Source organism: Sardina pilchardus, chromosome 23, assembly GCF_963854185.1.
Source record: "Sardina pilchardus chromosome 23, fSarPil1.1, whole genome shotgun sequence".
In the NCBI taxonomy this organism is placed as follows: domain Eukaryota; kingdom Metazoa; phylum Chordata; class Actinopteri; order Clupeiformes; family Clupeidae; genus Sardina; species Sardina pilchardus.
In genome coordinates this window covers 14,455,949-14,470,948 of record NC_085016.1, presented here as the reverse complement: position 1 = coordinate 14,470,948, position 15,000 = coordinate 14,455,949, and the positions used below count along the sequence as shown (strand labels likewise).

The 15,000-nt window shown below is 41.9% G+C and overlaps 2 protein-coding genes across 4 annotated transcripts in view; one reads left to right on the top strand and one right to left on the bottom strand.

Annotated features, from left to right (window-relative positions):
• podxl (podocalyxin-like) overlaps positions 1–9,961 on the top strand; it is a 19,580-nt gene extending 9,619 nt beyond the window's left edge. The window contains exons 2-8 of one of the 2 annotated variants that reach the window (XM_062527992.1): positions 2,197–2,631; positions 4,474–4,751; positions 6,261–6,290; positions 7,721–7,850; positions 8,095–8,144; positions 8,438–8,561; positions 9,047–9,961. In XM_062527992.1, the coding sequence (XP_062383976.1) occupies positions 2,197–2,631; positions 4,474–4,751; positions 6,261–6,290; positions 7,721–7,850; positions 8,095–8,144; positions 8,438–8,561; positions 9,047–9,189 (1,190 nt within the window). In that variant the 3' untranslated portion in view covers positions 9,190–9,961. Of the gene's footprint in view, positions 1–2,196; positions 2,632–4,473; positions 4,752–6,260; positions 6,291–7,720; positions 7,851–8,094; positions 8,145–8,437; positions 8,585–9,046 lie in introns of both variants that reach the window. The other variant, XM_062527991.1, reaches the window with a different exon arrangement.
• A 1,821-nt stretch (positions 9,962–11,782) lies between these two features.
• Positions 11,783–15,000, bottom strand: part of mkln1 (muskelin 1, intracellular mediator containing kelch motifs) — a 40,008-nt gene continuing 36,790 nt past the window's right edge. For both annotated transcript variants that reach the window (XM_062527989.1, XM_062527990.1), the window contains exon 18: positions 11,783–14,973. In XM_062527989.1, the coding sequence (XP_062383973.1) occupies positions 14,852–14,973 (122 nt within the window). In that variant the 3' untranslated portion in view covers positions 11,783–14,851. The remainder of the gene's footprint in view (positions 14,974–15,000) is intronic.

Genomic DNA, 15,000 nt, shown 5'->3' with positions numbered 1-15,000 from the left:
AGCAAGCTTTTGAAATAATCCAAGCTATCTAGAAGCTGCCGCATTGTGACCTGAGTAAAGTGAGTGTTTCATGACAGATTAGTGTTATCTGTTATAATCATAGTTTCTATTGGCATACATCATTAACACAATATGTTTGTTGTTAAGTTGGTGCATTGAAGTCTTTCTTGTAAATTAAGGTTTAAATAGCCTGGCTATCACCAGACCAAGCTCAATCTTTTAAGACTGAACATTAGTCTGGGGAGTGTGCTATATTTTCTGCACAAGAGGCATGATCAACAGGCATAGTTCAAATGACTGTACACATTTGGATAATTCTTCAACCAATCAGACCAACGATCCAGGTGCGCCAGGTGGATAAGCCAGTTTGTGATAGGTCACCGCAGATTTGTAATGGATAGAAACATGTTGAGGTTTCCACTGAGCTGCAGGGCAAAATCCAATTGCCAGCAGATCGGGCTGGGTTTACCCAGTCTATGTTTCAAATGTAGTTGTTTACTCATTTCCATATAACATGTTCATATCTGTTTAAACCTGTTGACGTCAGCGCTGCCATCGGTTGTGTCGAATACCCCATGCCAGTTGTGATTGGTGCCCAGGTTTTTGGAACATTGTAAATGGGTGTCAGTGGCCTCCTTGCCAGGCTGACTGGCACATCAATTTAAAACTTGCTAACGGGTTCATCTGGGTTCTCCCAGGATAACATTTTAGAATGTATAGCAAATAATTTAATGGACCCCCAGGACTCCACTTTAAGAACCGCTGCTCTTGCCCATTATGGTCACTGGATGATTTATGGTGTTGTTCTAACATTTTCAGAAAATGTTCCTTTACTTCTGTGTTTACCTTTACTATCTAATTATGTAATATCCTTATAGAGTCATGGATTGTGTATTTGTATGGTTATTGTTATTTTGGTGGCTTGCTATTGATATTATTTTAGATTATTAAGTGTATACTGTTATTACTAGTGTTCTTATGTATGCTACTTGACTATTATATTTAATGCTAATATAATGTTTATTGACACTGTTGTGAGTTGCTTTTGAAAACATCTACAAAGAGCCACACACATAATACTTTAGCCTTTCTGCCATCCTGCCTTTGAATTAGAAAGAATTGTGAAAGAATTAGAAAGAATTGTGTTTCATTGTTCTTTTTCATAATATCTTTGATTATAGTTATACATGTTCATTCTCGAAACGGAAGTAAAAAAGCCTCTGTATTAATTGAAGCCAAACTGACAATTTGGTGTTATTTATTCAGAACCATAGTGGGTGAAGTTCTGTACGACTATTAAATTCTCCAAATGCAACATAGTACTTTTGACAGATAACATGTCATTGTCGACTCATCGGCTAATTACTGTAAGGTTTTAGGTCCTTTTGTAATAGATATGTTATTACTCCTCTGCTGTGTTCACTTATTCATAATCTATTTCATATCACATTCTGTCTATATGTGATAAAGTGATGCAATATTGAGTTGAGTTTGAACTTAATTATAAAACTAAACTGTAAACATGGCTTACATCTTCTAAAATGGCTATCCAAATGATGTTTGTGTATGCTTTGCAAACTACTCATTAACCTTTTTTGAAGTAATATAATCTGTTGCAACTTTACAATAGACATCCAAATAGTAGTTATATATATATATATATATATATATATATATATATATATATATATATATATATATATAACTACTATTTGGATGTCTATTGTAAAGTTGCAACAGATTATATTACTTCAAAAAAGGTTAATGAGTAGTTTGTAAAAGTAACCATTACCAATGTTTTAATTAAACATTAATAAACCATAATTTAGCATTGATATGTGTTGGTATTTTAGGATGTTACCTTTATATTGCATAAATTAATGCTAATTAGTAATTATTTGTATAGTAATAATTAGTACATATTTGTATCATGTCATTGTTTGTAATCAGTTAAAACAATACTAATATGTTAAATAACTACATATTACTTTATGAATAAGCTGTTTAATAACTATTAAAAAAATAACTATAGTTTAATGGCTCCTGTTCACTTCTTTTTCTACCTATGCCTCCTGTTCACATCTGTATGTACATCTCTCACATCATACCATGTCTGTGTGCGTTCATTGATACTGACCGCAATGGGAAGTTTGAGTTTTGTTTTCAATCCTGTATCTGCTCTGTGTGGCCCTTCAGGCTTGCTGTGGACTACCCATGTCCAGAGTGAAGACACAGACGTGACAACAAAGGCCACTACTGCAGTAATCACGACCACTGCTAAGGTTGCGACCGCGCCTCCAACAACAACTGCTGCTTCTCCAAGTGCCATCACAACTGCTGCAGTCACCAATGCGACTACTACAGCCATGTCAGCTCCTGCTGCTACAAGTCCCACCAGTAAAGTTGCAGTCACAGCCGCAGCCACAGCAGCACCTGCTGCTGCTGCTGCTGCTACTACTACAGTGGCAGTCGTGCCTACGACCGTACCAGCACCTCCTGGTTCAAACACCAGCAAAGATTCTGCAGACAAGACCACGGGGACGGTGACCACCATTTCTCCTACCAGTAAAACCATCCCACTCCCAAAGGATGTCCCCACAACATCCCCCAACTCTGGATCTACACCGTCAGGTAAGAGCTCATTCTCTTCTTTTTCTTTCTCTATCTCAATCCCTTTCAAATGAACTTTATTGGCATGACACTTGAGACCGCTATGGGAGTAAGCCCTAAGTGGGTGACTGTTGAAGCTGTGTGAGGGACTGAGGTGGCCACCCCACTTTTAGGGTGGTGCGCCCCTTATTAAGGTGGTGTCAAGGGAAATGGCAGTTATACACAAAAATACACAAATTTATGAACCAACCATGAACCATCCGGAAAACCGACGGGACAGTCTAGCGAACTTCAATATACTCTAGCAAACAGTTTAGCTTGTCATCAAACTAGGCAACAGTTTCAATCATTTTTACCAGGGATCCGGTCCAAACAATGCGACTATGCATAACTGTGGACCAAACTTTATCCCCTTGCCTCAGAGCAAGCTAGGTTAACATTTTAAACTTGAATTCACTTTTCAACTTCAAACTTTGACTTCCCTGATTGCCTGGATCTCCAGCTCATCCCTCTGTCTTCCTTTGTCTCCTGTGTTTCCTGTCTCCCTAACCTGAAATGTGCCGGTCTTTAAATAAGCCTTTCTGTTAATTCCTCGTGCTTGTGAACAAAACGCAGAGTGAGTGTAAAGGTTTAAAATGGAGGCTACATCAGAGCACACCACACCGGCGATAGATCTCATGTCAGGGCGTCACATTTCACAACAACATGCTCCACACATGCACCATTGGCCCGTTTTACGGTCCTTTATCTCCTAGTAGTCAGGATTGTGGAATAGAATTTCCGAGATATTAGAAAAATAAAACTGAAGTGAAAAAGCTCAATATTATGCTCACTACCATCCAAGCTTGTTTGTGAGCTGTGGACTGTTAACGTAGTGAGTTACTGTACATTGTATCAAAGTATACAGCTTATAGTACAACCAGTAAAGCGGTCAGTTCCGCTGAAGGAATCAAGAGGACACATGCAGATGCAGGCAGGCTGCAAGCATTTACAGATGTGTGACAGGTCTATGACATACGTGCCAGGCGCCAGAGGTGGAAAAATCCAGTTTCAGTGAAAGTCCTACCACATATCAGTGCCAACCATTAATTTAAACCAGCTGATTTTAATTAGCACTCTTCAGCTAAGTAGAGCAGCTAATTGATGAGATCACCTGTGCTAAGTGCACAGGTAGAACCAATAAATGATCGGACTTTTACTCACTGAAGCTGGAGTTTTCCACCTCTGGTGCCAGGAGCCAACTCATTGGCTCTTGGGGTAATACAGCTTCAGCAGTCGCCATGGTAGGACTTACTCCCATAGCATCTCTGACACAGCTTCTCATAACTGATTTGAAGGGGAACTCCCATCCTCACACACAAACAAATGGACCATCACATGCAAAAACCTACACATACACACATGCTCACTCTTACACACTTGCTCACACACACACAAGTTACACAAACACCAAACACACCCACTAGTTAGCTCATCCCCAAGTGCAACTGAAATAGAGCACGCGCGCGCACACACACACACACACAAACAGGGATACATTCACTTAGGAAGTAGACACACTTATTACACGCTTTGATGTACAGTCATCCACCCCCACAGACAGACAGTTCTTTCCACCCAAGGCTGTTATGCACACTGACACACACACACACACACACACACACACACACACACTATCTACACACCTTGTTAAAGAATAAGTATGTGAATAAAAACAAAATATTCCACAAGAACACACTAATTTACACATTGATATGCTTACGGACCTTTAAGGCCCTCATCTTTAAAAAAAAAAAAAAAAAGAACATGCCCCATGCACTGCACACAACTGATGCTGAAATTCTGTGTAACTGTCCATCACAGTGAGTGGGAGTCCAACAGTCTCTGGGGACAAAGCCACCGCTCTGGCTCCACACGATGCTAACAGCAGCACCAGTGATCCTGGCAGCCTCAGCTCCAGCTCCAACACCAGCTCCAGCCCCAGCCCCTCCGTGTCTATGGGGGTCACATCAGGCTCCGTGCCGACCAGTACGCAACCCTCTACTACCACTACAGCAGCAACCACTGAGAAGATCACCACCGTGCCCACGACTACCACCACGACTTTGCCCACGACCACTCCTACACCCAGTCCATTCAGTGTAAGGAACGAGGGACTGAGAGAGCGAGAGAGAGAAAGAGAGAGTCTGAATTAAGGCCGGCGCCCACCAGACATGTACAGTACGCAGCACATGGCCGCGACAAGAAAAAAGAAAAATTAGAACTCCATTGTTTTTTAACAGAGCAAAGCCCACTAGAAAACGTCTGCCGCCCAGCAGCCGCACAGGGATAGAAAACTGCTCTAAAATCCTGCATGTCAAGCCCACACCGCTGAACGCCGTGTCCGGTGGGCGCCGGCCTTTAGTTTGTTGCATTTTTGTTGCACTCCACAGCAAAACGTGTCAGAAGTCGCAAGTTGCAGTGTACCATATAAAATGAACATCTTAATATTATGTGGTACTGTACACGAAAAAAAAATATCGCTTCAGATTTTTACTGTATGTCTGTATGCAAACTGAAAAATATTTTTTTTTTGTCGGTAGGATTGCTTTTGATTTTTGTGACATATTCAGTATAATCATTTTCATTTGGAAAAATTGACCCCTTTGACTGGTTTTGATATGGAGAGTTACAGTGAGGAGAAAATGTATTTGATACCATGCTAAAGTTGCCTAAAAAGAGGATTATAAAATTATCATTTGACAATTGATCTTAATGCCTTAATTAAAAAAAATTGTAAAAATAAAACCGCTAAGGACACCAATTTTCTTTGTGATTGAAGAATGTATCGTAAATAAATAAATGTTCTTCCTAAATGCTAGGGGGAAGGAAGTATTTGAACCCCTATGTAATCCTATGGGAATTTAGCACATAGGGTTAACATAGGGGCAGGCAGATTTTTATTTTTAAAGGCCAGCTATTTCATGGATCCAGGATATTATGCATCCTGATAAAGTTCCTTTGGCCGTTGGAATTAAAATAGCCCCACATCATCACATACCCTTCACCATAGCTAGAGATTGGCATGGTGCTTTTTCCAGTAGGCCTATTAGCCTGTTTGATGCTCATTGAGCTCAATGCAAATCAAACAGGCTAATAGGCCTACTGGAAAAAGGACCATGCCAATCTCTAGCTATGGTGAAGGGTATGTGATGATGTGGGGCTATTTTAATTCCAAAGGCCAAGGGAACTTTATCAGGATGCATAATATCCTGGATCCATGAAATAGCTGGCCTTTAAAAATAAAAATCTGCCTGCCCCTATGTTAACCCTATGTGTTAAATTCCCATAGGGTTACATAGGGGGTCAAATACTTCCTTCCCTTAACATTTAAGGAAAACATTTATCTATTTACGATACATTCTTCAATCACAAAGAAAATTGGTGTCCTTGGCGGTTTTATTTTTACTCATTTTTCGAATTAAGGCATTAAGATCAATTGTCAGATGATGATTTTATATTCCTGTTTTAGCATGGTATCAAATACTTATGCTCCTCACTGTACAAGGGCGGGATCGCGTGTGCGCGCGTGTGTGTGTGTGGTTTTGTGGTTTTCATTGATCTCACTTAGTTTATTCTGACTCATTTGGAATTGTTCTTTTTTTCCACAGTATTTCTTCAGGAAGACGGACAACAGCCAGGTATGATCTTCGCCTATTAAGAGAGAGTCTGGAGACGTGACTCTCTCTCTCTCTCTCTCTCTCTCTGTGTGGGTGAAAGAGAGAGAATGACTGTATGCGTTTAGATACAGCATTAGAAAAAAAGAGGCACAGAGGAAGAAAATAGTTCGAAAAAGAGAGAGATAAGCAGACACAGAGAAAAACAGTGTGAGAGAGAGAGAGACAGAGGGAGAAAGAGAGGAAGAGAGAGGATATTGCATCATGCTTTGTAAAGAGCCTGGCTCCTGTCTTGGGGTGGAGCAGGGCAGCAATGGGAACCCCGGCCCTCTTCCTGTTTCCCACAATCCCCTTTGGGCGCTGGCCACACAGCCCTATGACTTCATCGGACAGGAAGAACCCCTGTCTCCGCTTCTATCAATTCACCGGGACAGAGCATGTGTGAATTAATGTGTGTGTGAGGGTGAGTGTGTGTGTGTGTGTGTGTGTGTGTGTGTGTGTGTGTGTGTGTGTGTGTGTGTGTGTGTGTGTGTGTGTGTGTGTGTGTGTGTGTGTGTGTAGGAAAGAAACACAAAGAAAGGGAGCTCAGAAAGAATATCATTAAAGCATATTTATACTCTACTAAGTGAAGGGAGGAAAACAAAGGTGCACGTGTGAGCATATGTACTGTGTGTGTGTGTGTGTGTGTGTGTGTGTGTAGACTCGGATGCATTTAAAGTTGTCAGGTGTAAGTTCTGTGAGTACAGATATAAATATTAACATTAAAAACTGATACAAATGAATAACAGTGATAATAACATAATTTAGTCATTTGCATACATGAATTGATAACTAATTTGTGTAATATGTGTGAGTACAGTCAAGGACCAATTTGTTGGTTCCCTTCTCCCCAAAAAAACCTAGATTATATTATTATAGCTATTATGTTATTATATTTTAAACTGCTGGAATTAGCTCTGCAGGCCCATCTAGCAACCTTCCCCTTTAAGCAGGTTCCTGAATCACCAAAAACCCAGGAACTAGTCACAATAGACCTCTGAAGTTTGCCTACAAAAAAGCCACCATCTTTGCCCAAATAAGGACATTCGGTATCTTGAGATTTTCTTCTATGGAAAAATAACATGGGGATTTTGGCCTATGGCAAGTTTCAGAGCTAACTTACAATGCAACTTGCCATAGGCAGTTAGCTTCAATTAACTCCTGGATCTCCTTATATGGGCAAAGATGGCAGCTTTGGATCCTTTTTGTAGGCGGATTTCAGAGGTCTATTGCTTGCTTGGCATGGGGTGGGCTTTATATGATGACGAAAAGAAGAGTACAGTTAGTGGCGCTGTTAAACACTACCAATGGCTTTGGACCAACTTGGATATTGGGTTTTTATCTAAAATGTTCACTGGTCAAGTTTTGTCACAACTGTATGAGTGACTGAATGCATTTTTTCTCCTGCCCAATAGGGTGACTCCACTCTGGGCAAACTTTGCTCCAAGCTCCTGGAAATTATAACCGACGGTAACTGTTCCTTGTCAGGCAAAAAGAAACACAATGGCGACTACCAGTTTGAGAAAGTCATCGTACACGGAGATGGTAAAGGACACACACACACACACACACACACACACACACACACACACACACACACACACACACATACAACGAGAAACATACACGCCTTTGCACACACACACACACACACACACACTCTCAGCCACAAAGAAAAAGTCACACATATATACTGTATATATATTTGAAAATGTAATGCTTTTATTCATTTGATATATTTTGGGTTAAAATCTGTTTTCCCATGTTAATGGATTTCATTTTTCACCAGTTAACATCAGTGTTGTGGAGAGCCATTATAATAAGGAAGTTGATGAAAAGGTAACGAGAAAGTGCACAAAAATCATATGACACACACTCACACTTTGTTAATGTACACCATTACAAAAAAAATATTTAACATGTCCTACACCTATATATACTTAATTAGACATTTATGTAATCTGTTTATGTTTATCTGTCATGTGATGCTTTACATTAAATGTACACATTTTGTCACACGTTATTTTGCTTAGGGTAACTTCATTGCAAAGGGTTGTGTATGTACAGTATACAGTATGTGCTGTATACATACTGTATGTAATATGTATCTCTGTGTGTGTGTGTGTGTGTAGAAGCCCGATGAGACGAAAGAGAGTTCTGAGGAGAGTGACTACACCACTCTGATCGCCATCTTGGCCTCCTGTGGGGCTGTAGCCCTCATCATAGTGTGCCTCGCCATATACACCTATCGCCACGGTAAAAACTACCGCAAGAATCAGGTACAAGCACACACATACACACGCCTCAATAGACATGCAAGAACCAGACACACACACACACACACACACACACACACACACACACACAAAGAATCACATGCACGCCTCAGTAGCCATGTAAGAACCAGATATAGACAGACACATGAATTGTACTGGAATCAACCCATTATACAAATAGTTTACAAATTGAAGAGGTTTAAGGTACAAAAATGCACATACGCTTCACTACACACACACACACACACACACTCACTCACACATACACACACACACACACACACACACACACACACACAAAGAAGGCGAGGTGCACTCATGTATGTAAGATACACACATACATGTATACACTTAGAAAGAGAGTGAGATGAGATGAGCTACAACATATGTACAGAGAGACATTTAAACTAAGTCCCTCACGCTGACAATGAGCACAGAAATGTAAACAAACCTTTGCCTTTGCAGCAACACCTGACGGAGGAGCTGCAGACGGTGGAGAACGGTTACCACGACAACCCCACGCTGGAGGTGATGGAGGTACAGCAAGAGACAGCCATGGAGAAGAGGCCCAACGGCGAGTTCAACGACAGCTGGATCGTCCCCATTGACAACCTGATCAAGGACGACCCCGACGAGGAGGACACACACCTGTAGAAGCACACAGACACACAGACACACACACACAGACACACACACACACACACACAGAGAGAGAGAGAGAGAGGCACATACATACTAGTTGTCAAGACTAGAGCTTACACACACCAGCACAGTTGTTACACAAATACACACTCACACACACATGGCTGCTTATAATGAGTCAAGTCTGACAAGCTCACACACACTTAACTCTCCACTGGACTTCATTAATGGTGTCTAGAATCAAATTGAATCAACTGGGTCCAACCTTTACACTTAAGTGCTTATCCAACACTCTCTCATAAGGATTTTGAACTCATCATCTTGCTTGATCAGAGGACAGAAAAATGTCCCTGGAACTCCACACACTTCTCAGTGGAAGGTTTCCAGACTACATCATCCTGCAATCACTGTGCTGAGAAATAGTCTAGCAGAGCCAAACTAACTGTCCCTTGTGCTGCTGCTGCAGTGTCTACTGTTACACTGAACGTTCTCTGTCTAGAATATAAAACGGAAGCCCCCACCCCAACACAACACAACACATATCTTACACCTCTCCCTGTGTCAGATTAAATCCAGTGTGATCGTAATGCTCCCCACTGAAAGCTTTTAGACTAGGCCTATGCTTACTACATGTGTGGGAGGACCTCAATTACCTAAACCAGTTGCGTTATGCTCATCAAGGGCGCCGTTGTTGGGATCAGTAAGGCTGTATGTAGCAGGGAAAGATGGCAAACAAAGGACGGGACGGGACGGGACGGGACGGGGGTGGGGGGGGGGGGTGCAAGAGCAGGTTGGAGGTCTCCTGGTATAAAGGGATTGATCTGCTGTAATCCAATTAAAGAATGTACACTCCTGCACCTGTGCACGGAGGCCTTGTGTGATTGGCAATGTGGCTGTAGGTTCTAAGACTGTGACTGTTGAAGACATCGTGTTGTGTAGAGTAGACGAATAAAATGACCTCAGGACTGTGTCGTCCTGGAAAGAAACATAGACGCCCGAGCTTCAAGGTGAGGCAAGGGTGACAACCACAGACACACACACACACACACACAACCAGCTTTTGCTGGGGTAGTAGTAATAATTGATAGAGGGGAAAACACCCACCTGTGTAAATAATGGCTTGCACGTTCTTGTCAAATGTTTGTGTTATCACCAGTGGCCTTGCTTTAATATATGTTGTGTGTGGGAGAAAAATGAGGGGAAAAAAACTACAAACTAAAAAACATGAAACTAAACTGAATTTATTCAAGCCTTCTTTTGAGCAGATCAAATGGTCATTAGAATCAAGGAGTGGGACAGATATTCTGTCCCAGTGAGAATGTAATTTAAAACACATACTCAGGGTCCCCATCTCACACAGATGCCTGTTAGCTTTGTGTGTACGTGCTGTGGACCAGGCACTTCTCTCTGTCACCCCCAAGTGGCCTAATTTTGAATAGCTGCTTTTAAATAGGCCAAAAAAGATCAGGAATGAACCTTTTCAGTAAGACCTTTGTGGCTCTAATTAGAAGGAGCAAAATCATTTTTTTTTTATTTTTATTTCTTTTGTATGAATATTTACTGCAACACTGCACAATCACGGTCAAGGAACTAGTCTTGTAGATGTGTGTCAAAGAATTTGTTTAGCTTTTTATATATATATATATACTGTACATTTATTCAAGTATGCTGAACCTGTAGATAGAAAATCACATAAACAACTGCTCATTTCAATCAGTAACCACAGGTTATCAAGATGTTATTCAACAACAGAAGGAAAGCAAGCTGGTCACAATCCAAACAAAATAGCACTGTGGATAACTTTCCTTTTTCTCCTCCACGAACCTCTTTATACTGTTAGTAATTTTTATGTCACCAAAGTATGTAGTTACTGTTTGTTTGTTTGTTTGTTTGTTTGAGCTGTATTTATGTTTATTTGTTTGTTTGTTTGCCAGCCATGGCTAGCAAACGGCAGGGGTCTGGCACACTGGAAGCTGTTTGTGTCTGTTAAAACACAGAAAAAACGCAGCCCTCTTCTTTCTGTTTGTTTCCTATACCAATAAAATTATTTTCAAAAGGGTCCAACTGTACTTGTACTCTCTACATAATGAAGGATAGGTCATCTGACCTCAATATAGCCAAAGAAAAAAAGCAGTCCTGTGCCTGACTGAAAGGGCGACACGTTTTTTTTCGCTGCACCTTGTGTCATGGTCAATCTTTGCTCGTGTTCCTTCCCACGTTCTGCCAGCACAGGGAATATGTACAGGTTGGAGGTCTCCTGGTATAAAGGGATTGATGTGCTGTATTCCTGTATTCCTCTGTGAGTGGGAGCTGCTCAAGGCAGCGCTACACTGATGTTCTTTATTGTGTATCTGATCGACATTTTCAATGCATGTGATCTGTACCACACAACCTTCGGAGCCATAAAACACAGTTTGTCTCTCTGTGCGTGCACGTGTGTGTGTACGTACGCGTGTACTGTGGAGAGAGAGAGAGAGAGAGAGAGAGAGAGAGAGAGAGGGAGACACAGAGAGGTCTGTGAGAGATCTCAGTTCAGAAAACAAACAGGGGACACTCAACTTTCTTACGAAAAAACCTGAACAAAATACAATCTTTATTTTTACGTTATGTACATTACATACAATGCAAATTCTACAGTGAGCTTCTACACATTCAGCTGCGCCACAGTGTAGTAACCCCCTCTTCCCATCCCCCCTCACCCACCCCGTTTCACCAAGGAGGAGGGGAGGAAAGGGAGGGGGGGATGAAGAGAATCAAAACAGAAGGGGGGGGAGGGGGAGGATAATAATAATAAAATAATAATAATAATAAAAAAAATAATCACTCAGGCCCTCCACACAGAGAAAGAAGCAAACAAAAAGTTAATATATTTGGCATTATGGTTCAACAAAAAAGGTGCTTTCTTTTTTTTAAATTGTTAACATTATAAGTTGGGTTTTGAATACCTATCGATTAATTGTGATATGGTACAAAATAAAACCCAGTTCTAGTGACTATGGCAACAATCACAGAAAAAGCCCTGAATCCGATCATTTTCTTTCTTATTTTTCTTTAAATACGGTCAAAGTCAAACACATTATTTCCAAAATTACATGTCAGTTAACCCATGATTCATGTTCACTAAATTAGAGCAGGGGGATAATTGAGTATACCTTGGTATCACAAACACACACAATCTCTCTCTCACACACACTCACACACACACACACAGTATGCAGTCGTGGACAAACACTGGACACATGTTAAGAGATAATACTGAGAGCATTATGACACCATGGGGTGTTTGAGCCAATCACAGCTCAGAGAGTGGCCGACTTGAGCGTGAACTGCTACTAAAACGGACACTCAAGACAACAGCATCATGGGAAAAATGAGCCAGCTCACCAGAACAAACACAGCCATGTCTCTCTGCCTTTCTCACACACACACACACACACACACACACACACTTCCTCTCGACTTCTGCACTGTGAGAACTCTCATACAGAAGGGAAGCCGACAAAAGTGAAGAGGGGGTAAAACAATAAATAAATGAACAAAGTTCCCGAACAGATAAACACACACGCACACACAGATAAGACACACCCCTACAACCAGTCTGGACCGAAAAGCTCACACCATACGGCAACATAAGGGATGTATGTCAAATAAGGACTGTCCCTCTATTGAGGGTCTAGAGTCCTCAGCAACCCTTATATCAGGGTCAGTGTTTAACAGAGGCAACATGGACAATGGACAACACACACACTCAATCAATCACTAGCTGTTGCCCTCTCACATAAACACAAACAACCAGGAAATATTGAGACCATATGCTGACCTTTATAGGGGTCATCCTTCTGTCTCTTGTTCTCACTACCTCTCTCTCACACACACACACACAGTCCCGAGGAAGAACGGTGGCCCCAGCATGCTGAATCATACTCTGGGACCCCAATGTAATGTCTTTACAGACACACACAAACACAACTGGAACAGAACAACATATTTATCTCATTAATGAGAAGTGCTGATAGACTGTACTTTCTAATGGGCACTCTCCCTCTCTCCTCCTCCTCCCCCTACACACACACACACACACACACACACACACACACACACACACACACACACACACACACACACACACACACACACACACACACACACACACACACACACACACACACACACACACACACACACACACACACACACACACACACACACACACACACACACACACACACACACACACACACACACACACACACACACACACACACAGCTTTCAGCTCATGATCTGTACAGAAAGCCCTTACAAATCAAAGCTGTTAATTGCACTCCACCCTTACACACCAAACCCTGCTTGAAAAAAAAAAAAAAAAAAGAAAAAACACACCTCTCCAAAACATCAGCGCACTAGTGACAACTAGCTAGAAGACTGTGAGATTCTTTTGTTCTGTTTAGCTTGTGAGAAAGTGCATATGGTCAAGTTGGCCTGGTTAGCACCCATGAATTCACACACTCAAATAACTCTTAAAAGTTTAGTGTCTGTGTTACAACCCCCACGCCCTCAACATTCGGACTCAATCACTGTCTCTCTCACACACACACAGACACAGTCACACTCACACACACACACACACATATAGTACACAGACACACACACACACAAAATGTGCATAAGAACATTGCCTGGAAATCAGTTCTTCTTGGTAAAGATGTTAGCCCCAGGTTGTGTGTGCATGTGCAACCACCAACTACCAATGGTAGAAGGGACAAAAAAGAAGAAGAAAAAAAGAAACATACAAAATTCAAATCCCAAATTCAGTACCAATTCATACATTAGAAGAATCATCACTTAATTCCAGCAAAGAATTCTGGGAAATGTAGGCCAGCCCTCAGCTTGACACAAAACCTCAGATGTAGTGTCATACACACACAGCAACATGATCTACACTTTCCAACAGCAGTGTATGTGTGATGAGTGTCCGTACACACATACATGTACGTTTGTGAATGTATGTGTGTGCATCTCAGTGAATGTGTGTGGAACAAAAAGTGACAAATCAAACGAGAGTTAGAAGTCTCAGTCCTTCCAGTGCAGCTCATAGTTAAAGAATTAGAAACCCATGATAAGGAAAATCTTCAGACTGTTAACGATGTGAATTCTTCAGCTGAACTTGACGGCATCAACACAGTTCCGCTTGTGGGCTGACTGTCATACGTGTTGCATCATTCCCATTTCAAATTCTAAGCCGTGTCACAGGCTTGTGTGAACAAAAAGACAGACAGACAGACAGACGGACAGACGGACAAACAGACAGAGACACACACACACACACACGCACACCCAAACAGAAAGCTCATGATGTCATGGGCATACTGGCTCAAACACTCTCACACTCGTCTCTAAATGGTTTCACCCTCACAACTCACAGACGTAGCTCACATACTGTAGTAACAGATTAACGCTTGCACGCACATACACACACACACACACACACACACACACACGCTCGCTCGCTCGCTCGCTCGCTCGCTCAGTGAGGCTCGTCCACCCCAGACCAAACTAACTGTCGCCTCGCAGGGGCCTCGCCGGATGACATGGGGGCCAGCTGTCCGTCAGCACGTGAGTGGGCGTGGCTACAGCGTGATGAGGTCGACCAGGTTGCCTTTGGGCGGGGCCATGCTGTCGGGGAAGAAGTTGACGAGCGTGTCGAAGAGCTGCGTGCGCTGGGCGTAGGTCTGGTCAACACCAGAGAAACCTGCGGTAACACACACACACACACACA